Source organism: Mangifera indica, chromosome 8 (genome assembly GCF_011075055.1).
Source record: "Mangifera indica cultivar Alphonso chromosome 8, CATAS_Mindica_2.1, whole genome shotgun sequence".
Lineage (NCBI taxonomy): Eukaryota > Viridiplantae > Streptophyta > Magnoliopsida > Sapindales > Anacardiaceae > Mangifera > Mangifera indica.
The window spans coordinates 3115091-3141375 of NC_058144.1; the positions used below are offsets into that span (position 1 = coordinate 3115091).

The following is a 26285-nucleotide window of genomic DNA, read 5'->3' on the forward strand; positions in this document are numbered from 1 at the left end:
TAGGGATGAAATATGAGTTTTTAAAATCCAAGATAAAAAATAAAATAAAATAATATAATTTTTAATATTATTAATAAAATAACGATTTTATCTATAGTCAGGAAATTTTAACAATAATTGATTCATAAATAAAATTTTAAGTTTTTTAAATCTTATAAATATATATTATTATTATATTAAAACTTAGGTAGGATATGGGTTTTTGGCCTTTATTTTCTGTTAGCCATCTCAGAAACATTTTACTGCCAATCAAGAGTATCATGTAGAAATTGTAAAACTTTAGTTGCTCGAGGCGTTTTATTACAACTAGACCAGGACACCATTTGAAACCGAAAGTAGTAGACACTTTAAGGTAGGCCTATTGGGCCATCACTTTACTACAGGAGTGGCGATAAAAGAGAAACATCGTAATAATGCAGCTTTGGAGTTTGGAGAGTAGAAATTTCAATCAAAGATTAATGCATTTATACAAATTTATGATATAAATGAAAGAATAAAACTAAAAATTGAATTAACACATTCAAATACAATAATCTTGAATTAATTTGTTATGCAGTATTTTTCAATACGAAATTCTGTCCAAAAACCATTTATCTGCAACCTCACTTTTGTAATTTGAAATCAAATCGAAAGAACTCCAAAGCGCACAAAGAAAATAAATAATCGAATTTCAAATTTAAGAAAAGAAACATAGAAAAGTTTCCACCGAAAGAAAGCTAGTACCCGTGGACGATCTGGCAGCACTTGTTCTTGATCCAACGAAACCCCTTTCTTAAAGAAGCCTTAACTTTACCTTCAACCGTGTAAACCTTATACTTGGCAATCCTCTTCTTTCTCTTCATCTCAGGATCGCTAAAGCCCCACGGTTTTACAGACGCACTATTACCCGGCCGTGTCACCCGCGGCGGAATCGGTGGTGAGTGGGACCGAGTCATATAAATCTGCTTGGCTCCAAATGCACTCCCAAAGCCTCTTCCGCTAACAATCTCCAGTCTCCGATCACCTCCGTATGACGCCTGACCCGACCCGAATCCGTCCATTTAAATTAAAAGATTCTCTTAATTGAGAGGGAAAGACTGTGAGATCAGAGACGAGAAGTGTTTACACTATCTATATATTTGGGGTTTATAAATGTGATCTTAGGACTCAACTCAACTGAGGTTAGGGCGAAGGGTAAAATTGGAAAAAGAACAAAAAAGTATAGCAATGAGTTGTCTCGTATGCTGGTGGTTTTCTACACTCGATGATTTCCTTTAAATTTTGGAATAAAAAAAATTATTTAGCTGTAATGTAATGAAATGTTTTGTGTTACGGACAGCCTCGATGTTCCCCATACATGGCTGGCTGCAAAGTTGCTTCACTTTATAATTATTAGGATGTCTCTTAATTACATTAATTTACCAGTAATTTCTTTTTTGAGCTTATCCTTTGGTACCGTAATCCGCCATTGATATTGATATTGCTCTTACATTAAAGTTAAATTTTAGCTTGATTTGGTAATTAAATCACATGACCAGTCAAATTTCCAGGGTAATTCGCGCAACTGTCACAGCTCATGAATATTAAATCAGTGGCTCTATTGTTTACTGTTAAAGTCTCTATATATGTATATAAATAAATGGCAGAGGGGAATTAATGATACAACGGTACAAACAATATCTGACCATCGCTTAATGCCTTCAAATTTCAAAATCACAGCTTAATTTCCTCACAGGATGTTACAGAAAAGAGAGAGACAAACACTAGCAAAACTTGCCAAAAAGAAGTAATACATGTGGTTCTATGCATGACAAGCATAGTTTATCTTAATTAAGTTATATGAAAAATCAACCAGAGGAAGAAAGTTTAAGATGGAGATCAACGCCTCTGTCTCCTCCCACTCCCTCAGGTAGTTTACCAGAAAATTCAGTAAACGAAGTTGCAGCATGCATAGGCTGGGCGATAAAAATTCGAGAAGGGATTAACTGAGAAGGCGACGAAGGAAGCAACAAGGGGCGAGATGTATAATAATATATAGGCCGTGATCCATTTGTAGCAGCAGTGCCAAAATTGCTGATAAACTGTCCTTGATAAATGGGGGCTGCTGATCGCACTGCATGTGAGCTGAGAAGAGGTGGTGCAGCACCTGCTGTGAACCGTTGATCATGAAACTGGGCTCGTGATTTTGCTCTTTGACGCTCCCTTTTGTGCGCATTTTGATGACCCCCTAGCGCTTGAGAATTAGCAAACACTCTGCGGCAAAAATGACACTGGAACTTTCTACCTTCACCAATTAATGTTCTCTCAAGATTTTCATCTTGCTCAGTTAATGGAAATCCGAATAGCTTTAGTGCTGAAGCTGGTTTATCATCAGAATGTTTATCTGGTCCAATGTTGGATGCAATCGATCTCTCTCCCATTGAATTATGAATTTGCTAGAGAATTGGTTGTGATGTTTGGAATGAAATTGCATGTATTTATAGGGAACTGGGTTAATCTCTCTTCTGTTTCAGCCTTGGCCATGACGATGAGCAGTAAAAAGTAATGGATCCCCATAATTTTCTACTGTTAACCTTGCTAATCATGTGACAAAAAAGTCGCTGGTCAGTAGTACGATTCCCAAGTGAAAGTAGGGTTGCAAAATAATATTGCTAGCTAGCTCTAGGTCGGATAAACACTTGTTTTGACACTGTTTGTAATACTATATGATATTCTAAAATATATTTCATTGGTGGAAACGGATTCTAAGGATCTTCATATTGATGAAACTACGAAAAAAGAGCCCGAGAAAAAAGGGGCCTCGCCTCGGCATTGTGGTGGGTCATTGTTCATTGTCTACAAGTGTAGCTAGGCACGAGATAATGCTCATCCTAAGGTTGTCTTGTCCGGGGACCAGGGTTCTGCCATTCATGGCATAAAGAATCATGGTAAAACCCAGAGATTTACCGTCTGTAAATTCAATTACGGAGCACTAAGGTACAAGTTTCTTAGAGGGCCATGGAAAAGTCAATGATAATTTTATACTCTTGCAATAAGAAAGCAGCTGAGTGGCAGCCATCAACAAGGTTGTAAGGTAAATAATTTATCTTGTCAGTGTCAGTATTAGCTGAATTACTACGGTCAGATCTTTCAGAATATGAACTAAGATATGGGTTGGGATAGAGGTAAAAGTGAAAGTAAACCAAACCACTCAGTGAGAAGGCTAGGTTTCGGCTCCCGTCCCTCTGCATTGAATCTGGCGTAAGTTCCTCGCCTTTAGCCAATAGGACAGAGCCCTTTTTGTCTTTAGAACTCCAAATTCACTGAACAATTAATGAAGTGATTGCGAAGTTCATATTGACAAAATGGAAACGTAGATAGATAGAGACTTGAGTAGTGGGTTGCAACTTACGAGTCTACGCGTCAATGATTCAAGGATTTGGCATCTTCTGTTATTGTATTTTTAATTTTTAATTTTCTTTTGGCCAAAGCACTCTTTCCGTTCCTTCGCACCCCTTTAGTGAAATGATATACATACAACTATATCTATCCAAATTTTAATTCTTCAGAATATATTTATAATTCTTTTATTAATATTAAGAGATAAAATAATTGTTTTATTAATGATATTAAAATAAATAAAATTATATCTCATTTTTTTCTTTTGATTAAAAAAATTAACCATTTTTTCTCAAAATAAAGTTTTAAAAAATTCATTTTTTCTATTGAAAACCAAACTTGAAATTTGGTTACTTCCTTTGACGAACGACAACCCTATAGTGGATGAAGGTGTTATTGTTATTCAAGGATAACGACTATCATTTAGATCTAGACGTTCGTGTCATCTAGATCTCTGGATGACAAACATTGTCCAAAATGGATGACACTCCATCATCCAAATTGGGCAACAAGCGTCTAGATTTGGATGACATTTGTTGTTTAATAAACAAAGTTTGAGGCCTTTGGCCACAAATGATCGATGGTGGTTCGAGAAAGGGGTGAAAAAAAAACTTAAGGATTTGAGAGAAAAAAGTCACTTTTCAAAGTTAGAGTTTGGGGTGAAATGTTAATTTTTAAAACTTGAAAGAGAAAATAAGATACATATTTTTTAATATTATTGTTAAATAATAGTTTTGGCCTTATATTTAATGACAATATTAACAAAAATTTAGGTATAGATAGGTGTTTAGATTTTTCATCTGCTATAAGTATATTTTGGCCAAAGGACTATTTCACCCCCAAGTTTAAGTGCTATCCCAAAGTCACACCAATGAAGTTTGAAAAATCTAAAATCTCACAAATCCTTTAAAAATCACAGTTATGGTTAGGGGCAAAATAATTATTTAATAAAAAAATTTTAAAATATAAAGTTTTGTTACATTCCCCCCTTAGCTTGAAAACTCACAATTCAACCCCCACCTGAAGTTTGAAAAATCAAAATTTTCTCCCAGGGTTTGCAAATCATGGTCGAAGTCACTAGAGATGGCTATCTCCAATGGCGTTAGCTCTCCCTTCGGGCTCAACTCTCCTTATCGATCACTTCCTAGCCACTGACATAGGCTATTTCCTCTGACGAAGACTATTTCATCTTCATCCAAGACAAAGACAATCGTCGGTGGTCTCAGATGGCCACGTCGTCTCCGTCTGAGACCACCAAAGGTCGTCTTCATCTCGGACAAAGATGATTTTATCTTTGTCAGAGAAAATAGTCTATGTTGATGGCTGAAAAGTGATCAACAGGGAGAGCCAATGCCATCGAAGATGACCATCTTCAGTGACTATGACTATGATTTGCAAACCTTAGGGGAGAAATTTTGGTTTTTCAAACTTCAGGTAGGGGGAATTGTGAGATTTTCAAGTTGAGAGAGCCAAACGTAATAAAAAATTTGTTTTTTGTTAAAAGACGATTTTATCTTTAATCATAATTGAGATTTTTAACGGATGGTTAGAATTTTGAGTTTTTCAAATCTCATGGGTATATCTTCGGAATAGCACTTAAACTTGGGTGAGAAATAGTCCTTTGGCCATATGTTTTTTAGATTGCATTAAAACTTTGGAAAAAAATAGTCCTTTAACCTTTTCTTTTTTACCCTAATTAAAATGAGACTATCACAGTATAGATAAAAAGTTAAACTATTAGAAGTTAACTAAGGTAACTTTAAAAAAATTCGTTCGAGTAACAAAATAAATGAATTCAACATAAAAAAACAAGGGTTCAAATCACATAGGCATCATGAAAAGAAAACTTGTGTGGCATCTGCACTGAAGAAGGTAAAGTGTGGAGTGAACCAGAGATTGAGAACCATAAAAAATGAGGCTTTTATCTTTGAAATTGGGTAATGAAAAGAAACAAATGATTTGTTGTACTTTGCATAGACGATTGTCAGCATGTAACGACACGTTTTAGTGCGTCGTAGTTTATGGAGGAGATAGGCTGTCGGCCACTAGCCTGCGCATGGACAGACTAGCATTCTTCACCCCTTATGGACGGGTCAGGCTGATCACAGTGTCTCCCATAATCCACTCTTATTCCTTTAACTTTAATTTCCCCAAATTGTAAGTCGTCATCAACTATACCTAAACGATCTTCCTAAATCATCTCATTTCAGATTTTTGTTCTCTTATTCCATAGGACACTGTAACTTCTTCGCACTTTGTCCTACCACAGATTACTTGTTGAAACTGAGCTGCAATCACATGATCTTGTCCGTTATTCAGTGAATTATTGAGCATTGCATTTGTACGAAAATCCTCAGACCGTGTCTGTGTGTGTGTTAAAGGTTTTTTGGAAAATTATAAGTAGTAGGCTCGAATTGCTTTAAAGCTTTAGGTCTTTCTCTTTCCCCTGTGAAACTGAATTGTTGTATATGGGACATAATAGCTTGGCTATGCCCCAGTGCTCCCTTATTTTAACTTTAATACTTTTACACAACATGAGTACATAAACTCACATGTGATTGGGAAAAATCTGAGATGCCTAGCCAAACAGAATAGCCGGCCCCCACCACTGCCCTTATGGTGTCAAATCACCACGGCTCTCCATTGTTTGGCCCTACTAGGGTTTATTATCATCATCAACTCAAAAAAACAATACACGTATCTTCTTTTTGATTTGCTTATCCGAACCGAATTCGATCGAGCAATGCTCCTGTTTCTATACCTCCACGTATCTACATTTGTTATGGCATATATACAACACTCAAGTTAAGTTTAATTCTTGTCATTATAATATCACGTGTGAGCTTGAGTTGATAAAAATTAAGACTTCGTATTATTCTAATGATTTTAAAATTAAATTAGATTTATTTATTCAATCGGTTAAATTAAAAATTAATTCTAAATCTATTATAAGTAATATAAAAATATTGTTTATTCAGTGATTCGATCAAATTTGGTTTGACCAAAATTTAAAATATTTTTTAAAATTTTAATTATTTTTGAGTAATTTGATTATTTTTTATTAGTTTGGATGAATTTTTAAAGGTTCATAAAAAAAATAAATTTAAAAAAAAAGTATATCTATTAAAATGTTTTCTATAGATAATAATTTACAAAATTATATTTTTTTGTATCATAAGATTGAAACTTTTTTTATTTTAATTATTTCATTGAAATCAAATAAATAATTATTATTTTTTAAAAAAGATATGTTTTAATCTCCATAGATGTGAGTATTTTAATTGGTTTTATTTTTGACAAATTTTTAAGCAAAATATATTCATTATAATTTGATAATAAGTTAAATTGGTTGAATCATAAATTAATGAGATAATCAATTTGATCATCAACCCAGTTTTAAAAACATTGTGTTATTCTTTTGGTACTGTTCTCTTATTTTATTCTGAAAAAAGCTTCTCACTTTGAATGAATCATATGCAAGAGCCTTTATTAGGTTAACTTTTTGCCTTTTCCATTGGACCTTGATGGAAGAAGCTGCCAATGTTCAACAGGACTTTGTTGTTGCTTAATTGGAAGAACGACCCACCATAACTTGCTTCATTTTGCCCAAGTGTACACGGAAATCTATATTAAGGTCGTAAATGTCATGTTATCTCTTTTAAGCTAGTTCATTCAGTGACTGCGAAATCATATAAAGCTGTCCAGACAGTGAAAATGAAGGAATATTATATAAAGGAATAATGGGCAATTGAATATATGATAATTAAACTATGGGCTAAATTACAATGCCGACTGAACTACATGCCAAGCCACTTATTTCACATGGAGATAGACATAGCTAGGCCTTAGTGGAGCATGAGATAAGCAGTGAATAGAATAGAAAATGTGCAACTTTTCGGTGATTCAAGGCAAGGAGAGCAAATGAAGTAGTAATTACTGTGTGTTGATGACTTTTGCACGCCAAGGTCTCATCAAGAGGTCGGTCAGGCGCACATTCCATCTCGAGAACACGATATTATTTGCCCATTAATACGACAAAAATCAAACAAATGAGAGAGTGGCATGGCCGCTCCATATAGGAGAATGGCTACCAATGCCTAGAGGCCTCCCTCCTCCAATATAAGTGTTGTACGACCAAACAAATAACCCACCTCTTACTCTACTCTCTTTTTTGTGTTGTCGTTTTCACTTTTACAGAAATTCACTTATATGACGGGGTGAATTCAGTTTTCATCACTAGTTAACCTTCGCTTGATCAGCATTAAGCTTATCAAGCAAAGATTAAGCTTTGTATTTCTATCTGATACATAGTTGGAAATTTGTATCCAAAGATTTCGCAAACTGGGATAAGAGAATAAATTAGTTGGCTGATGGTGATGGAGAGACAGAGACCGCGGCCCTCTATTAGTGGAACTCAAATTGGAAATTTAGCGAGAGTTGAGGCTCAGCAGAATTTGAGAACAGTACTGAAAAGAGAACATCATGGTATTGGTAACGATTGTTGTGGGGGTGAGGATAAGACACAGTAAACTGTTCGATGGCATTGTTTGGAGATTTCAGAATCTATTATTGATGGCAAGCCGGGCTCCATGGTTCTTATCTGAAGGGACTAAAAGCTGTTTTCTGCAGTTACATGATGCAGCACCAAGACCTTTATAAATGGCTATGAGTTGGTCAACTTATTGAATGCAAATTGTCACTCACAAAACGCTTTTCACTTTTCAGCTTGAAATATGGGTATCCTAAGATCATATTTCAGGATAATGTGGGCTGAGTGTGGTAATGCTACCCATTACAATCTACATGTATATAGTTAACTTGATAACGATTGATGTTATACATTTCGCTTTTCCCTCGCAATGGGTGATGATTTCGTGACATTTATGAACAAATTCCTTGAATCGTGTGATTTGTGTGACAAATTCAGTACAATAATTTCTTTAAATGGCCTTTGTCTCTTTGCTCGTGAATAAAGGGTATGTCAAGTGGTTACTGGTTAGCTACTGTTATAGTGCTCAAAACTGCACCATCAATGTTGGATTTTGAACCGATTCCCATGTGTAGATAAAACCAGATAATTGAAGGACATGTTTACTCATGAAACCCTCCTAGTCCTGCAGCAAAATAAAATGTCTGCAACAAGATAATATTACGAAAAAATTTGTTCAGCCTTTAAAATTGTAACCATTATATATAAGAGTAATACTATATGTATTTATTTAGAGTATACAAATTTATACATATTTATATATGTTATTATATTATCAGCTATTACTTTATATTAAATTCAAAATCTTTCAATCATATGATGACACACATAAATGTATATATATTTATGTATCTAAATTAAGTATATATAGTTTTATTGTATATATAATAAGTATTAACAGACCAACATTTCATTTATGTTAATCCTTGATTGTGGAAATTCTGTAATACAGAATGGTCAATTATGCAAGTAACCTTCGCATATTGAGCCTCTCCTAAGCTGGCTTGGGCTAAATAAAACGCAAATTTGAAGGTGTTACACTGGCCCAACTTTGCTATAAAGTATCGAATAACTAAAGCCCATTGGCTAATGCAGAACCATATTGAACAGTTAGACAACCGGATCAAAGGACCATCAATAGCAGTATGCTAAGAGCAAGCCGTTGATCCGGTAGCGGCCCATATTTGACAATCAGGTTACAACCCAAACATCCATCGAAACTGCCACGTCTAAAATGCACGCAAGCATCGTTTTGATCTAACGGCTGAAAACCAGAACCGTGTGCTTTTGTTAACCTCGCATCACCTCCTGGCACAAAATAGCCTTTTTTTTAAAACTTCATAAGCTATTATCCCCGCATGGATGCGCGGTGTTCCCCCCACTCGTTAACCTTCTCGAGTCTCTCCCTCCACCCCTTAACCTTCTTGACCCTGAAATATCAAATCTTACAACAGTCGAATCAAATTAAGAGTTGAAATACTGTAAAAGAAGATTTACACTCATGTTCGTAAAACGTTGTTTTTTGACACTTAATTTTAGATCTTGACAAAATAGATAAATTGCTTGTAATATTTGTAATTAATTATCTAAAAATCATCTATTATTTTTTTTAGTTGCCTTCATCTTCCTCTTCAACATCAAACTTTTAATATATTTAATACTAATTTTATATATTTTTTATTTTTTAAATATGAAATAAATTTAAATTTATTTTAAAATTAAAAGAATTTATTATGTTAAAAATAAATTTAAAGAATATAAATACTAAACATTTTATTATAAATATTTATTTTAGGTTCAATATTAAGATTATTTAAATATATAAAAAATATTTTTATAATTTAAATTAATTTTTTATTCTTCCATATAATACTTATATATTTAAAAAAATTATTAATAATTATAAAATAAATATATTAAAATAATAAAAATAGAAGAGACACGATAAAAAATTAATAATAATAAATAACTCACAAATGGATGTATTACGAATAAATAACTCTATTCATTTTCAATCTACATTCATATCATCTTCAATCTACATCCATATTATCTCGACCCGCATTTGTCCTTGCTTACCCGAACCATGCCACAAGATCAGAAACACCACCCTTCAAAACGCATGCCCTAAGAAACCGATGAAACTACCATCCAATCTTCTTGTTTAAAGATCTACAAGGACTAGAGATTGGCAACAAGAGGAAACTAAGCCAAAAAATACAGAGGAAGGCGTCTAACAAAAACAAAGACACAACCAAAATTTTTACATGCCGGGAGAAGCCAACCCAGCAGCCACAAGCCTTTCCCCTCCAAGCAAAAATCACAAAGAGGAACTACCACAGGAGAAGCAACACCAATCAAACAAGCAGTCTTCAATAGAGGGCGCAACTCAAGCCATCCAGCCAAGAAACCGGTCAAACAACGCACACAAGCTGGACAGGAGGGAGATCAAGACTAAACCGGTCAAATTAAGCTGAAGGTCCCTAGGGTTTCAAATGAGCTGGAGATTGGTGCTGTATACTTGCAGTTAGCTAATATGTAAGTTCGTTTTTCCGAATTTGGCTGTGAATGATGCTAGTGTGACTAACATTCTAGTCAAGAGGTTTGGAAATCTTCTGATTTGTATAAGCTCTTGATGGAAGATTATAATGGGATTCAAACAAATCGATATGCTCTAATGTGAAATGCTTTTGTTAATTTTTTCACATTTGGACCGATTCAACATTGTTAGGAACACTCACTGTCATAGTCCTACGGTTGAAAACAAGATTTATGTATATCCAAACATTTTGGATCCTCGGTTCAACAGCAACTTAGATGATTTACGCAAGATTGTAAGGTGTTCAAGGTGTACACCCTATTCCAACGCTCTATAATTTTGTGTACACCCCTCAAATTAGGCTATTTTATAATTAACCTTGTTTCTATCTCTTTATTCTTCATTAAACGCAAGGAAATTGATTTAAACCCTTTCGACAGATGAAAAACAAGATCTCTCTCTTGGTTTGTACAACATAAACTACTATCAGCTCAAGTACTTTGTATATGATTCATTCTTCTTCATGCATTTTATGAAGTCGTCATGGCTTCAAAACTGATAAGACTTGCACCACATGAGGCGGAGAACGAGTTTGAGCTCTCTCTGAGACAATCCTTTGAGACTGTTGAGCTGCAGCTGAGACCCCCATTCCCTTTGAAGATTCCTAGCCCACAAGAATACTCACAGTTGAATAGTGCAATACTTTATGGCGTTTTGACTGAACCCCACTTTGCCAAAGTCCACATCAAGCATCTACATGCGATTGTCACTGATGGGTATGGTTTATTTGTGAGTTTGCTTGTTAAAGTTGTTAATGAATTGTATGTGAAACTTTTTTATTCGGTGAAAAGTCAGCTGATTTGGGTTACCAAGGAGATGATTGATGTTTTAGCTATAGGATTTAATGGTTTGTTGTGTTGTTTGTTGAGGCAAATTGTTGGTGGGGATTTTAGTGATGAGAATTTGTGGTTGTGTTTTGAGCTGGTTAGTCTGTTTTTGGGTAAATGGAATTGTTTATTAGAGGAGGAACCTTTGGTTTTGAGTAGTGCATTGTATACTTTTCTGCGATTATTAGCTGATCATTGTAGGTTTTCAAGTAATGAGAAATTAGATCCTTTGAAGCAGTTGGAGATTGAGTTTTGTGTTAAGATGTTGAGGGAGCAATTTCATTTGTGTTTAAAGGTAGGTAGGGATCTTGTTCGGTTGCTACAGGATTTGTTTCATGTTCCAGTGTTTCGAGCTATATGGAAAGATTTGGTATTGAACCCCAATGAGTTTAAGACTCCAGGGTTTTCAGATTTATCACAATTGTATCACCTCAGGACTTCAAGTTGCTATTTTTTACTTAGGATCACTCCTGAGATGGAAAACCAGTTGCGGTTTTTGCTTACACATGTGAAATTGGGAAGCCAAAAACGATATCAGTCATGGTTTGCTAAGAAGTTTCTATTTGGGCCAGAGAGAGAGACTCTTATAGTTGACATTGTTAGGTTCATATGTTGTGGGCATCACCCTTCTAATGAAGTTCTTCAATCGGGTGTTATTCCTAGATGGGCTGTCATAGGTTGGCTTCTAAAATGTTGCAGAAAGAATTATGTTGCAGCAAATGCGAAGCTGGCACTGTTTTTCGACTGGCTTTTCTTTGAAGAAAGTTCAGATAAGATCATGAATATTGAGCCTGCAATTCTGTTGATGGTATGCTCCATACCCCAATACATTGACATGACATTCACCCTTCTTGATTTTTTGTTCCTCCTTGTGGACAACTATGATACAGACCATAATGATATTGTAGTTAGAGGAGTAACATCTTCTTTTGGTGCATTGGTTAAGAAAGGAGTGATTCACTCACTGGATGTATTGACCTCATGCGAAGCACTTTCTCCGCATCTGAAAGAGAGGCTTGGGAAGCTTGTGTTAGCTTCGAAAGCTGGCCTTTCTAAGGAGCTGCAGTCCAGGGTGCAACTTTTAGCACCATCTCCAGAAAGACAACCAACAAAAACCGAGGAAGTTGGATGGAGAACCAGATCTGCTGATGCTTCTATTTTAGTTTCAGATGACTTGGCTACTCCTTGTAGTTCACTAGTTATTACTGCTGAAACTATCATGAGTTTGGTTCAAAATCTGGGAGAAGCTATAAAAAATTCAACCAAACTTGGTCTTGAAACTTTGGATGCACTACTTCTTTCATTTGTAAAACTTGAGTCCCAAAACCCCGAAAGTGCTTCTGTTGACCCGGAAGTTTTGTCTTCTAAAATCTCGAAGGAATTTGATTTGAATGGAGACAAGCTGTTTGCTTCTCTTGAGAATTCTCCAGATGCTCTTGAGCATGACGATGAAATTGGGTCAGCAACGGCCTTCATAATTCGCACATTAATATATTCACAGCATGAGAAGATGCAAAAATTGTTGTTGTTCTGGTTAAAGAATGGTTTTCCTGTTGGAGCCCGCATATTATCTTATGCTTCAAGGCTAGCTTATGAGGCAGATATAGTGAAAAATTTGATGGTTGACAATGATCTTTTAAAAATAAATGGTTCAGGGATGGAGCTACTGATCTTTCATGCTGATGGTTATTTTTCTTTTCAGAATGAAAGAAAAAGAGGTTCCTTTGGATCTGTTGTTTCAACTTTTGTACCTGATAAAGAATTAGTTGCTAAGTTAGTGGATAGTGCTTTTGCTGCTTACAGATGTTTCCTAACATACTTGAAAACTATCTCACATGGGGAAGATGATACATCTCTGTCCAAGCTCCTTCTCTTTGACTTGATATCTTGTTACAAGTGGGGAAAGAAAAGACAGAAATTCTTACTTGGCAGCATCTTTCGTCATCTCACTGATTTATCAGTTAGTGAGGAAAACATTATCAATTTTATTGTCAGTTTGGATCATGCTGATCTTGTAGATATACGGCTAGAAATTAGCTTGAAGAAATACTCTTTATTTGGGGAAAATATAGAAGCCATTTCCCACTTAATTATGAACTCTCTCCATTGGGACTGCCTAGAACAACATAAATTTTGGGACTTGGTTCGATCAGAGCTTGCAGTTTCTAAGGTTCAGGTGGAGAAGATCATTTTGAAATTTTTCTGCTCTCATGAATTAGATGCAAATGTTGATGCCATCGCTGTTGGAGGCCTTTTGTCATTATGCAATTGTTGTGCCCCAACGCCTGAGCTTGTTGGGGCAATAATGTTATTGCCAAATAATGTATTCCAGGACTTTTCAGCTGTAGCTCTGGCTGCATGGGTTATATCTAATGCCTCAATGTTGTTTGACAGCTTAGCTAAATTTTCAGAAAAGTTTGACAAGAAGAATGAAGATTCTGTTTTCTCCAATTCAACTGGGATTATGATAAACCGGTCTGCTATTTTATGGTTAGTGAATCATTTTAATGTGCAGGGGACAAGTAGCTCTGATGTTTTGAGTAACTTGTCTGTCAGTCTAGAAGGCTAACAAGCAGCATGTATAAGTGTCAGGATGATGTTTCTTTCACCTTCTGGGGCAAGCCACAGACTCTGTTTGAGCAGGTTGGATTTTTTTCAGTTAAATTTTGGGATATTATGTGCTTTTTATCTCATTTTTTCTGACATTTGTTGTTGCTAATTCCTGGTTCCTTTTATTTTCCATGACCAGACAAAGCCTGCACTTCCAGCTCTCAAGCGCCTTTTGCATTCAAATGATGACGAAGTCCTCATAGATGCTTGCTGGGCTTTATCATATCTATCAGATGGCACCAATGACAAAATCCAAGCTGTTATTGAGGCCTGTATCTGCCCCAGGCTAGTTGAACTTTTACTGTGAGTATTTCATTTTCTTTTGTTTATGGTGTATTAGTATTTAGTTTTTGTTTCTCCTTTATTCCAGTATCTCAATTGTGAATTTTGAATCCTTTATACCTTTGTGTATATTTCTAGTCATCCATCTCCTTCAGTGCTCGTTCCTGCCCTTCGTACAGTTGGAAATATTGTTACTGGGGATGATATGCAGACTCAGGTATTTGTTCTTAAATTTGTTAATGATGCAAGTCTGTATTACTTTTTAATTTAATTTTATTTCTTCTTGGCATCCACAACATTGAATTTTATTGGTAAACTGACATTTGTTGTAGACAAGGTTTTGTTCGTATTAAAATGAAATTCTAATTTACGGCCTTCTGCTTTTCGCATATGGAAATCTTAATTTTTTTCAAATTCTTGGTTTTATGCCCACAGGCAGAAATGATAGAGAGACATAATTAAGAGTAGCTCTTAAGGTGAACACCTTACATTTCTGTTTATACTTTGCTAGTATATGAAAAGTTAAAAGTAAATACTAGAACAGTGACCCATGTAGAAGTGATATACTACAGTTGTATGTCCGACAGTTCCCTGTCTAAACATTCTTGTACTTTCTTTTAATTTAATTTTAAGGAAACTTACTTTATATGGTATGCATTCTGGTTTTCAGGGGTTATTTATTTATTTTTGGTTAACATAGTTTGCCTCTTGAGCCTGTGTCTGATCCTTTTATTTATTTCTTCTTTCATTGTATAATAAACCATCAGGCTCTGCCATGCCTTTTGAACCTGTCGACAGAAAATTACAAGAAGAGCATCAAGAAGGAAGCTTGTTGGACTATCTCAAACATCACTGCTGGAAACGTAAATCAGATACAGGTTGGTGAATCATCTGTTTTTTTTGTCTTCCAGAGTTTCTGGTTTTTTGCTTAGGTAGCTTATCTCATATTGTTTGATCATATATAGCATCTCACTATTTTCTTTAGCTGCAATGTATTGAAGGGTCCCATAGGATAATTTTGTGGAGATTTCAGTTTTGTTTTTTTCTGGGTAATTTTTGGCCTTCTTGTCAATTTTTGAAGATTGATTTTGCAGCTTTTATTAAATTTAATGTAGGCTGTAATTGATGCTGGTATCATTGCACCCCTTGTTCAACTGCTTCAAAAATGCTGAGTTTGAGATCAAGAAGGAAGCTACATGGGCTATTTCAAATGCTACTTCTGGTGGTACGAAGGAGCAGATAAAGTATATAATATATTCCCTTATCTCATGATGACAAATTTACCCATTTATTATTATCATACATAACAGATAGCGTTTTATATGTATATGATAGGTTCTTAGTGAGCCATGGGTGTATTAAGCCCTAGTGTGATCTCTTGAACCGTCCAGACCCAAGAATTGTTACAGTTTGCTTGGAAGGGCTTGAGAACATCTTGAAGGTTGGGGAGGCTGAGAAAAATGCAGGTAATACAGGAGATGTGAATGTGTTTGCCCAAGTTATTGCTGAGGCAGAGGGTTTAGAAAAGATTGAAAACCCTCAAAGTCATGATAACAATGAGATATATGAGAAGGTGGTGAAAATTCTGGAGACATTGGGTGGAGGAGGATGAAGATGAGCCATTACCTCCTGGTGATGCTTCCCAAGCTGGATTTCGTTTTGGAGGCAATGAACTTTCTGTTCCTTCTGGTGGATTCAACTTTAGTTGAAGGTTTGGACTTAACCCTGTAATCTTTTATTTTATGATTTTTAAATCAAGTGAAGGTGTTTTGGGAACTTCTCGATAAGTAGGATGGAGTTGTTCTCATACTTGCCATTTGTACACTGGGATACTTTCCTGCTTGGTTTTGCCTTGTTTGATCATCTTTTTTATGACTTTAAATATCTTAATGATGTTTCTTAGAGAAGGAAAGAATTTTCTGGCTAATTTTAGAATTTTGCATCATGACAGCATTTGTAATTTGCAGGACATTCAGTTGGTTACATATTGAAGGTCAGAGTACACATATGGACTGGTTCATTAATGCAGTCTCCCTGCAATGCAGCCCCTGGAAATTACAGAGTCTAGAGTCTTCATTTTTATCTTTCATTTTTTTGGTGGTGGTTCTTTTTCAAGTGTCCTCGTTTTTTAAAGCAAGCGTGGGCCATGCAGAGCTACCGATCGTCTCAACTTTTCCTTGGAGCAACAAAAGAAAAATATATATTTGCTTCTTCTCTTAAAGGTTTCCTTTTTACATTTTTCTGTTTTATTTTTTCATTTGGAGTATTGCGGACCGCCTGATTATTATTTTGATCAAGATTAATGATATATATATAATGTTTGGTCAACTTCTGTAAACCACTTGCAAGCGCACGATTTAGCAGTTGGTCTATCTATCCATATGTGCTTTTTTTTTTTTTTTCATAAGAAAGCCTGTATTCGGTTTATTCATATCCATGTGTGCAATTTGTTTACTTTGGAGAAGTGGTGGAAAGGGAAACGTAGATCCTCAAGGTTTAAGGTAAAATCATTTGAGCCTATATATTTCATAAAATGACAAAGACGCCCAATTTCTTAACCTGAAATCTAACTTCAAATTTAAGTATCAAATATGAAAGTGAAACTGTTGTAAAATCTCAGTTTTTCGGCGCTAAAAACAAAAACTAATAATCTTGTAAAATATGAAACGATAGTTTTTAACTGCAAAAACTAAAGCCAGTATTCAGACTTCAAAATCTGCCAGACCCCCCAGTTTACACAAGTACGTCGGCTGCTTTTGCATCAAGAAAAAACTCCGCCACTTATTACTATTTTCTGCATATGCGGCTATTAATTTAGGCATGATTTCTTGGTCTCAAGGCACTTTCAGCTTCTTCTTCGACTGGCAGCATCTTACTTTTTGAATGGATGGTAAATCTGCTGATACTATTTAAAGTCCATACATTTTGCTTTAATTTATGGGGAAAATGAAAATGAAATAATCTGATGAGGTTATGGAATCATTAGTTGGTGACACCCAGCAGAATCATGGTTTTTTTTATGATTGAGGAACTCTGCCTTGTTCGATTTTGCTCAACAGATAAACTTTAGATACAATAACTTGATCCATAATCACTGTACTGAGTAAGTCCAAGGTGATTTATCGTGGTACATGTCAATCAACTTCAAACTATTCATACCTTGACCTTTCATATTTAGAAGATCATATTATTCAAACTTTAACCTTTAATAAGAAAAGTTTTCCTCTTTACCACTTAACTCAACCCTTAGGGTCACAGCAGACACATGTTAGTGGATTCCATTGCTACATAATGTAGGGCATTTGGACCACATTACAGGTATGTCGAAGCTGTCTGTAAAGTGAGTGGGTTCCATTTTATTTATTTATTTTTAATCTGGACAAAACATGTCTGTGCCATATGAACCAGAATATATGAGCCGGATGTTGTCTTTTATTGCATCATTATCTTTCTAAATTCTAATAGTTACAAATTTTTAGTATGAATTATAAATATTTTTAATTGGATAGTAAGCGACACAAATAACCTCTCTTGATTCTGGCATTCATAGATTATAAGGCAACCACCACAAGCAAAACAAGAGACAGGAAAATTAGAAACCTGTAAAAATATTTGATCAGAATGAACCACTCCCTATGGCTTTGTTCCCCGACTGTATTGATGACATGAGATATTAAAAAAACAGCAGCAAAATCTCGGGGCCAACTATTTGACCATCACTTAAGCAGGTCAACAGGCTTAGTAAAGTTAGTTAACATTACTATTGCCCATTCGGCGTAATCAGCTCTGGCAAAGAAACCAGTAAGTGCCCTGTTTCTGCTCTATCTCTTTCCTATATCACTTTTCTTCTGATCAATCTCAATTCTGTGTCTATGATTGCAAAATTTGAGTTTTGCTTTCACCTGCATTACTCATCGCTCTTGTCCAGATACTAATATTTATCTGGTGGCTCACTCTCCAGAATTTTGAGTTTAGATTCTCCCTCTTGATCGAATTCTTATTTATATCGTCTTCGCTGCTGTCTTATATCTAGCTTCTTCCCTCTATCTCCCAGTTGGGTCATCCATAATATCCAAAAACATGTTTTAAACTCTCAATAAAGCGCCCAATCAAAGGCACATACCAGAGGTCTTGTTTTCTCTTCTTCAGATAGTTGATAACTGTGATGGACGTGAAGACAAAAGTGAGTGCTCTATTTCTCTTTACCGTGCTCAGCTCTAGCTATTTAGGTCATATTTCCTGTTATATGAACTCATGATCAACCGCCTTTTTCAATTAAATAGGGATCAGAACCAGAGGACTTGAATAGTTCAGCACCAACTGTATTTAACCAAATCAAGAGAAGTTGTACACATTGTCACACAACAACGACACCTCTATGGCGAGGCGGTCCAGCTGGCCCGAGGGTATTGCAAAGTTGATTTATTTGGTTCTTTTTAGTTTTTATTTTTTTTCCCCTTATTCTTTTTTGGCATTTTGTTTGCGGTCACTTTGCGATGCTTGTGGGATTAGGTACAGAAAGACAAGGAACGCACCCCTGGGATTAAACAAAGCTAGAGCAGAAAATTGTAAAAGAAAGAATAGTAAAGATTGTAGGAAGCTTGGAGTTTCAATGAAAATGGGACTGATGGGTGTTGAAGGAGAAATTTCGTTTCACAGATCATTGAGAGAGGAAGAAGAAGCCTCCATGCTTTTGATGGCTTTATCTTGCGGCTACATGTCTATGCAGGGACCTTAGAACAAAGAGTGAAAAACCCTCCTGGTAGACAAGGAATCTCGTTCGTATTTGGTTATTTTTTCGGTCACATCAAATAAATAAATAAAAATTTAAGTCTAAATTTTTTAATTATTTTATTACATAACTTAAAAATTTAATCTTAAAATCAGTTAAAACTTGAACCCGTGGAATTGGTGAATAAACCTCCATTTTTGTCAAACTGTTTCTTGGAACCATTAGAAAGTAGATATTGCAGCTGCGACTATGCCACTTGCACATTCTGAGGGCATGAATCTCAAAGAAAGAGAATTATAAAGTCAGAGTCTCAGTTAACAGTTTCATTCCGATTTGTAGAGAATTCTAGTTGGCCCTACTTAACGTTCGGGCTTTCTAGCTGCTCGTAGAAGCATTAAGCAACTTGCGATGCATATGACCCACAAAGCACAGCAAGGCACTTTAAGCAATTGCTACGTTACGGATTTTAACACGTGTCTTCTCTAGAAAGGCCTCCATTTTTCTGCATCGCTTTGTTTGGAATTGGTTCCTTTCTTGTAGACCATTGGCATCAAAGAAACCAGAAAGTACTCGAAGTTGAGCATAAACCAGAGCTGAGTCCTGTCAAAATAGAAAAAGATGCAATCAAGATTAGCAGCTACTGCAACAAGATCTTTCTGGGTTTTCTCGGCGGCAAACAATCAAGCTTTTCAAAGAAAATTTCTTGCTGCTGCTGCTGCCTCGAGGGGTCGAACTGCTGACCCTGATGTTCACACAGGAGAACCTCAAGTAAGACTCTCTTGAATCTCTTAATTTCTTCTCATAATTGATATTCACATGAATAATATTTAAAAAGGGAAAAACCAACACGTCCCATTTGTTTTGCAGGGCACAGGTAAGGGGACAGAGGCTGAGCCGGCCAGGCACAAACTAGCATCTGAACAAAGACCCCGTGGTGACGTTATAGAAACTGAGCCACTGGTGACACCTAAACCACCACATATCTCTGCTCCTAGGCTTGAAAGTGCTGGGCTACACCAATCCTTTAACCCTCAATTTCAACAAAAGCGCCGAAACAGTACTAATCTAGACGTGATTTGCGTTGGTATAGATGGCACGCCGTTGGAAAAAGACAATGAAAATGAACAGAGAAATGTAAGGGAGAAAACAGTTGATGACAAAGAATATTTTAGTGATCACAAGGCATCACCGTTATCGGAAATTAAGATAGCGGATACAAGAAAACCGATAACTCAAGCCACTGATGGAACCGCGGATGGAAGAGAAGATTACGGGGCTGCAAAAGATGTGATTGGGTGGAGGCCAGAGCAGCTTGACACTGCTGAGGAAGCCCTCAGGAGAGCTACTGAAATATGGAAACAAAATGCCATGCGTGGTGATCCCGACACGTTTCCACACTCAAGAATTTTGAGAGAGCTTCGCGGTGAATGGTTTTGATCGGGTCAAATTTGAGTGTTCATATTATGATGTGATAACTAATTTTCAGACAGGTTTTGTTATGATGTATTTGCTGGTCATGAATAAACATATAAAATTTGCTAAGTAGAAGCCAGGTTATTTGGTTTGAGATATGTCCTGATAAAAAAAAAAAAATATATATATATATATATATATATATATATATATATATATATATATATATATATATATTATTTATTAGACGAATAAATTTGAGTCACGATGATCAAACGCTCAATCTTCTACAAATACTTTCTTATTTTATGATCAGGTTTATAATAATAATAATAATGTGATATAAGGATTTTCCCCCAGAAGTAATTAATGTATGTGTTTAGGAGAGATTGTTTTAATTCCCATTGAAAAATGTGAAATATTCTAGACATGGATTCAGTCTGTAGGATTGTGAATTCAATAGAGAGAAAACAACTCATAAAATGGATTTAGGGTTGTCGGCTGACTTTCCCACCACTTCTCTCCCTAATGGTTTTTCACATAAAAATCATTAAAAATTTGATCAAAATGACCAAATGATACACAAATTTGCATAAAATCGTCCAACCATTTTGGAAACTAGTGGCCATTTCTGTACCGTCCGGCCATTTTGTAAACGGAATGTTACAAACCATTCCCTACCAATGTCATCGTTCTTTTACTGGAAACTGGGCGCCATTTCAATATCTTAGGCGATAAATTATGCAGGGATAATTTATGTAGCAAAATCCGGACGGAAAAAAGACTTACCTCTTGATTTAGAGATTTTGTTTTTATTTCATTTTGAGAATAGTGCCATAGAGGATAGAATTGAAGGAATTTTAGTGCGGCCACCAATGCACACACGCATGTACTCCTATCCTCCTTTCTGTCAACAGCCAAACATTATCATCCAGATCAAATTCAATTCATCTTTTAGTCTCCATCGTTTCCCAAACTCCTCTTTGCCATATCACATTAATTCCATGGGGAAACTACTTATCCTTTTCATCTTCATCCTTCTATCCCTTCCCAACCTCTCATTTTCCACATCAATAACAACTTCTTCAACAGATCAAACACCATGCACAATGTGCTATTCGTGTGAAAACCCTTGCCAACCCCTTCCCTCGCCACCACCTCCTGTAATAGTTTGCCCGCCACCACCTCCATCACCACCACCACCACCACCAACCGGCCCTTTATGTCCGCCACCCCCAAAGTTGCACCCTAGGACGCCTGATACTGGGATTATTGGAGGCGCTTATTATCCACCACCGACTGGCGGAGAGCTTTCCCCACCGAACCCAGAAGTTCCGTACTTCCCCTACTATTATAATTACCCACCAGCACCACCGTCTTCTGTTACTTCCAACTCTGTCGCATTGAGACTAAAATTAGTTGTTCCTTCCATTTTCCTTTTCCTTACCATGCAGCGCTTCTTCTAAAACCTACTTGCGCTGCAGATTAATTGGCCTGTAGATGGTTTCAATTTGTTTCCGTGGTGTTTCTAAGTTTTATCTCTAGCATTGTTTAAAATTTTACCATGTTTAGTTACAGTTACTGCTCTATATCGGCAGCTTCAGCTTTTCAATAGATTAATGGTAGACTGCTGGAGAAGAAATAAGGCTTTTTTTTTTTTTTCCAAATATATAAGAAATCTGTCCTCCCTGTGTAGATTATAACATGCTCTCATGTTCGTCAGCGATTAAAATTTAATAAATCTGCAGTTTTTCTTTATATATTATTTTATTTTTTTAGAGTTTTTATTTTAATGTAAAATTTCTTCTGATCTTAATGGAGAACTAATTAATATTAGAAATGTTAGATTAACATAATAAAAATTGATTATCTATCAGGAGTGGCCGTCTACATATACGAATAACATCTTGGCTGATGCAAGCAGGAATGTAGTCATATACGTATACATATACAGACACATGCGCAGTACTTCGTTGTCGTAGGCATGAAAATACATTTATGGGCATACCCAATTATACAAGACTGGACAAAGTTTGGATAAGAACGAGTGTATTACATCACACGTGTTGATAAAAGAAGCTACTGTAAACCTAACCCCACCACACATGAAGCCTCTAAAGAAAATACGAAAAAAAAAATTTACATGAATATAATACGATATATAATAAAAATATATATTTATAAAAAATAATTAAAAAATTTAGATTAAAAAAATATAATATATATATATATGAGTTGAATAATTTTCCCACCACCAATTCAGCGCATCATTTTTTTCGTAATCCATGTGATTTATATGAATGCAGGCATTTTCACGCCTTGAACTTTTTCTACTGGTTTATATTTTTCAACATAAATATTGATTAATTTGAAAAAGATGTTTAATTTTTAATTTGAAAATAATATTGCAGTTTGTTAAAAGAAATTTCTCATCTACTTAAGAGGTTGTTGGAGATGAAAGAAATGACATTTTTGGTATAATTTCTTATGTGCTTAGATAATTTGGGATTAAGATCAAATATCAGGTAACAGTAATAATACTTTTAATAATCAACTTTCATAAACCCAAGAAGGAAAATGCACAAGTTTGCTTGCTTTGAGAGTAAAGGAGTCAACCTCAAAAGTCAAAACAGAATGTGGTTGCGGTAAGCCGGTAACCACAGACCTCCAAACCTAACACCTAATTTCTGTACCATCACACTTATACATATTTATATTTATATAGGCCCAACTTCCTTCCCTTACCCAGAAGCCGCGCCATTATTATTAAATCACAGCTCAAAATCTTTGACTTTTCACTTTCAGGTCCATTTTTAACGCTAAACACAACTGATTGTTTCTTAATATGAAATAGGTCCTACCTAAGTTTAGGTACGATTTTAAAGTTACATTCATGAAATTTAAAAAGTTTAAAGTTCTACCTATTCGTTAATCGGAGTTTAAATTTTCTATTAGAAACAAGGGATAAAATTATTATTTTATTAATAATATTTAAAAAATAAAAAATTTATTAAATTTTTCTCTATTAAATTTGAAAAACTAACATTTTACTCCTCCTAAAGTTTTCTAACTTTGAAAAATCATATTTTCCTCTCTAAAACCTTAGAATTTTCTTCTTTCCCTCTGACCACATTCTTTGACGATCTAGAAGACAACAAGGAAGCCTCTTCGTCGTCAAAGAGATCTCAGATGAAGAGATCTAGAATCTTTTCCAGATCTCGTAGGATCTCTTCGTCTTCAACAAAGATATATGTTTACGTGTGCTGACTAACCATTTAGGGTGAAGAGGGAAGGTCATCGACGTCGGAGATGGTGGGTGGTGAGATAAAGAAAAAATTTAGGGGAAAAATGTAACTTTTCAAAGTTAGAAAACTTTAGATAAAAGTAAAATTGTTAGTTTTTAAAAGTTATAGGAGAAAATATAATAAATTTTATAATTTTTAATATTAATAAAATAACAATTTTATCCCAATCTCTAATAAAAATTACGTCATGGGTGAAATTTTAGATTTTTCAAACCTCATCAGTGTGACTTTAAGATAACATCTAAGCTTGGCTGGGAAATAGTCCTTTGGCCTGCGAAATATTATATAAATTAAGTCAAAAGACTATTTCCCACCCATGGTTTAGTGAAAAGATATTTTCATCTATTAACTTTTAAACAACCTAAATACCTATCAATTTATTAATATTCAACGTTATGATTAAGGGTAAAATTGTTATTTAGTTAAAAATATTTAAAAAATTATTTTATTTTCCCCATAGATTTAAAAATATAACAGATTTTCTCCATCCAAAATTTGAAAATTCGCCATTTTCCCTAGGGCTTGGAATTTTTTTCCTAGATTTTTCAGTAGGCTACTCCGTCTCAGTCAATTTCTTCCTCCCACCACTCTCTTCCTCACTAGCGCTCTCTCTCCCTCCAGAGATTGTCGATTTTCACCGTCAACGACGAACAACTTTAAAACTCACAAGTGGGTTTAAACCCTAACAACGATCGACGATGCTAGGGAGACCAAATGTGCAACGGAAGAGACATTGGGGAGATGAATTGCGCAACAAAAGAGATGTCGATATAACATCATTGATCCAATAACCCGATCCACTGTCAAAATATTGTCCACTTTGCTTATAGGTTTTGCAACCCAAAACAAGTTTTAATAGTTTAAGTAGTTCACATACTATTTAACCAGTCAAATTCTCCTACCTCTAACCAATGTAGGATACATAGACAGAATACAAATAGATCCAATATCTCTTTCATGCTTTATCGATGTGGGATTTACCTAAGGGTATCACAGTCGAGGAGACGAATCGCATGATGACAATGTTGAGGAGACACATCTACTCGTGGTTGAGATCCATTGGCCTTCTTCTTTGGCCGTCGAAGGAAGATGAATGGGGCGGGCTGGCTCTACTTGTTGGAAGAAATTGAAAAAAAATTTCAAACCTCAAGGGAAATGACGAATTTTTAAACTTTAAATAAAAAAAATTATTAAATTATTAAATTTAGAAAATGAAACTCGATAATTTTTTAATTTTTTAAATATTTTTTCCTAAATAAGTAACAATAAATTTTAAAGAGTGTGCCTTGCAATTGCTATTGATAAGCCCCCCTGGTCACTGAATACTGACAGCGACTCCCATGAAAAATGCAGGTAAATATTTATTGGCATGCTTCATTAAGATCACCACCCATATCTTCATTCTATGTTGAATATAATAATAATGCAGACTTATGTATATTTATCTATCAATCAAATTTCTCAACCCTAACTTTCACCCACCGGTATCCATCTAGATTCCTTTTTAAGGAAAGAATTCCAAACGCAATAAGGCCAGACAAGTAAACCGAAAATGGAAGGTGTTTCGATGACGGTGTATAAGGGCTTGAGAAGCTACTGGCAGAGGAGAGGTTACGAGAGGATAAATGGAACGGGTCGGAGTAGGACAAGCCGATCGGATCCGGGTTCAAGTTCAACCCGGAGAAGACGCTCCTGGAGGATCAAGATCAAACCAAAGCTTAAAATACTCAGAGTAGCTTCTCCGAAGAAGTTCTTTTTATGGCTTCGTGACTCATACGTGAAGATGATGATGAGTTTTGCTAATTCGCGGGTTGGTGCTGGTTATGGTGGAGCCATAGCTGGACCTCAAGGAGTTCACGGGTTTGGAAAGGGTCCAGTTAAGGAGTATGATGAGAAGATGCTCGTTGAGATCTACAAGTCTTTAGTGTTGGCGCAGAGTCAGTTGGTGCCACGAGATGCAGCTAAACTTGGTTCAGAGATCCCCTGTTGAAGCTAGCACAAGCTAATCAGAAAATATATCAGGTACGAGGTTTCGATTATAGATTTCGCTGCTCACTTGAATTCATAGAAAATGCATTTTCCAGAAAAGATCATATGCAAATCATTCAAGACTACCCTGAAAGAAACAAGGACCAAGACAAGAAAAGCTTTGCTTTTTTAATTTTATTTTTTCTCTTTAATTTTTGTTTTATCTTTTCAGAATAAAATTTAATGTTCTTCTGTTGGAAATTTGTAATGAGTAAATGTTGAGCTGTTGGAAATAAGTCTTTTAAGGCACCCAACTTCCTGGCATAAGAAGGGAAGTAATAAAATTTGACCGTCCTTTTTACTTTGGTGGTAAAATTATGAGCTTGCAACACCTTGCTTGGTCGGATCTGTCAGATTCGAGCCATTTTGAGATGAGAGATTCTCTTTTCATGTGGTGCCTTTATTTTTATATTTGTATCCGAAATCCATGGCGTTTCCGTTGCTCTTGCTCTTGCTAATTTATTTTTATATTTTTATATTTGTATAACACACCATGTGTTATGTTTGCCCACGTGCATGCACATTAAATTCCTTGTCAAATGGTTTTTTTTTTTTTTGATAGAAAGGCATCACATCAAATATATCTAAATCCAAAATTTAATGATCTATTTTAGAACTAAGTTTTATTTTAATATGAGACAAA

General features: G+C 35.4%; 7 protein-coding genes across 14 annotated transcripts; 5 read left to right on the top strand and 2 right to left on the bottom strand.

Moving 5' to 3' along the window:
* Window positions 1-261: 261 nt before the first annotated feature.
* Window positions 262-1302, bottom strand: LOC123224220. The gene has a single exon (XM_044647824.1). It carries the CDS (start codon window positions 1038-1040, stop codon window positions 717-719), a length of 324 nt encoding a protein of 107 aa, XP_044503759.1. The 5' UTR covers window positions 1041-1302; the 3' UTR covers window positions 262-716.
* Window positions 1303-1684: 382 nt separating this feature from the next.
* LOC123223193 (zinc finger protein 10-like) lies at window positions 1685-2549 on the bottom strand. Its single transcript, XM_044646288.1, has one exon. The coding sequence runs from the start codon at window positions 2397-2399 to the stop codon at window positions 1827-1829; it is 573 nt and encodes a 190-aa protein (XP_044502223.1). The 5' UTR covers window positions 2400-2549; the 3' UTR covers window positions 1685-1826.
* Window positions 2550-9853: 7304 nt separating this feature from the next.
* On the top strand, window positions 9854-16538 carry LOC123223736 (integrator complex subunit 3 homolog). 8 transcript variants are annotated; one of them, XM_044647073.1, is made up of 9 exons: window positions 9854-10384; window positions 10578-10694; window positions 10826-13915; window positions 14022-14185; window positions 14303-14381; window positions 14932-15042; window positions 15280-15408; window positions 15500-15875; window positions 16132-16538. In XM_044647073.1, the coding sequence occupies exon 3, from the start codon at window positions 10929-10931 to the stop codon at window positions 13839-13841; it is 2913 nt and encodes a 970-aa protein (XP_044503008.1). In that variant the 5' UTR covers window positions 9854-10384; window positions 10578-10694; window positions 10826-10928; the 3' UTR covers window positions 13842-13915; window positions 14022-14185; window positions 14303-14381; window positions 14932-15042; window positions 15280-15408; window positions 15500-15875; window positions 16132-16538. The 8 variants fall into 8 exon arrangements, with proteins under 8 accessions (XP_044503008.1, XP_044503010.1, XP_044503005.1 ...); XM_044647075.1 differs by adding an exon at window positions 14600-14640 and having other exon boundaries at window positions 9854-13915; XM_044647070.1 differs by having other exon boundaries at window positions 9854-10694.
* Window positions 13850-15776, top strand: LOC123223378 (importin subunit alpha-like). The gene is made up of 5 exons (XM_044646537.1): window positions 13850-13915; window positions 14022-14185; window positions 14303-14381; window positions 14932-15042; window positions 15534-15776. The coding sequence occupies exons 1-5, from the start codon at window positions 13850-13852 to the stop codon at window positions 15774-15776; spliced, it is 663 nt and encodes a 220-aa protein (XP_044502472.1).
* A 2834-nt stretch (window positions 16539-19372) lies between the features above and the next one.
* Window positions 19373-20463, top strand: LOC123222785. The gene is made up of 2 exons (XM_044645748.1): window positions 19373-19664; window positions 19764-20463. The coding sequence occupies exons 1-2, from the start codon at window positions 19515-19517 to the stop codon at window positions 20331-20333; spliced, it is 720 nt and encodes a 239-aa protein (XP_044501683.1). The 5' UTR covers window positions 19373-19514; the 3' UTR covers window positions 20334-20463.
* Window positions 20464-21418: 955 nt separating this feature from the next.
* Window positions 21419-21775, top strand: LOC123223379 (leucine-rich repeat extensin-like protein 6). Its single transcript, XM_044646539.1, has one exon. It carries the CDS (start codon window positions 21419-21421, stop codon window positions 21773-21775), a length of 357 nt encoding a protein of 118 aa, XP_044502474.1.
* A 3210-nt stretch (window positions 21776-24985) lies between these two features.
* Window positions 24986-26012, top strand: LOC123223049. Its single transcript, XM_044646110.1, has one exon. It carries the CDS (start codon window positions 25167-25169, stop codon window positions 25602-25604), a length of 438 nt encoding a protein of 145 aa, XP_044502045.1. The 5' UTR covers window positions 24986-25166; the 3' UTR covers window positions 25605-26012.
* Window positions 26013-26285: the final 273 nt, after the last annotated feature.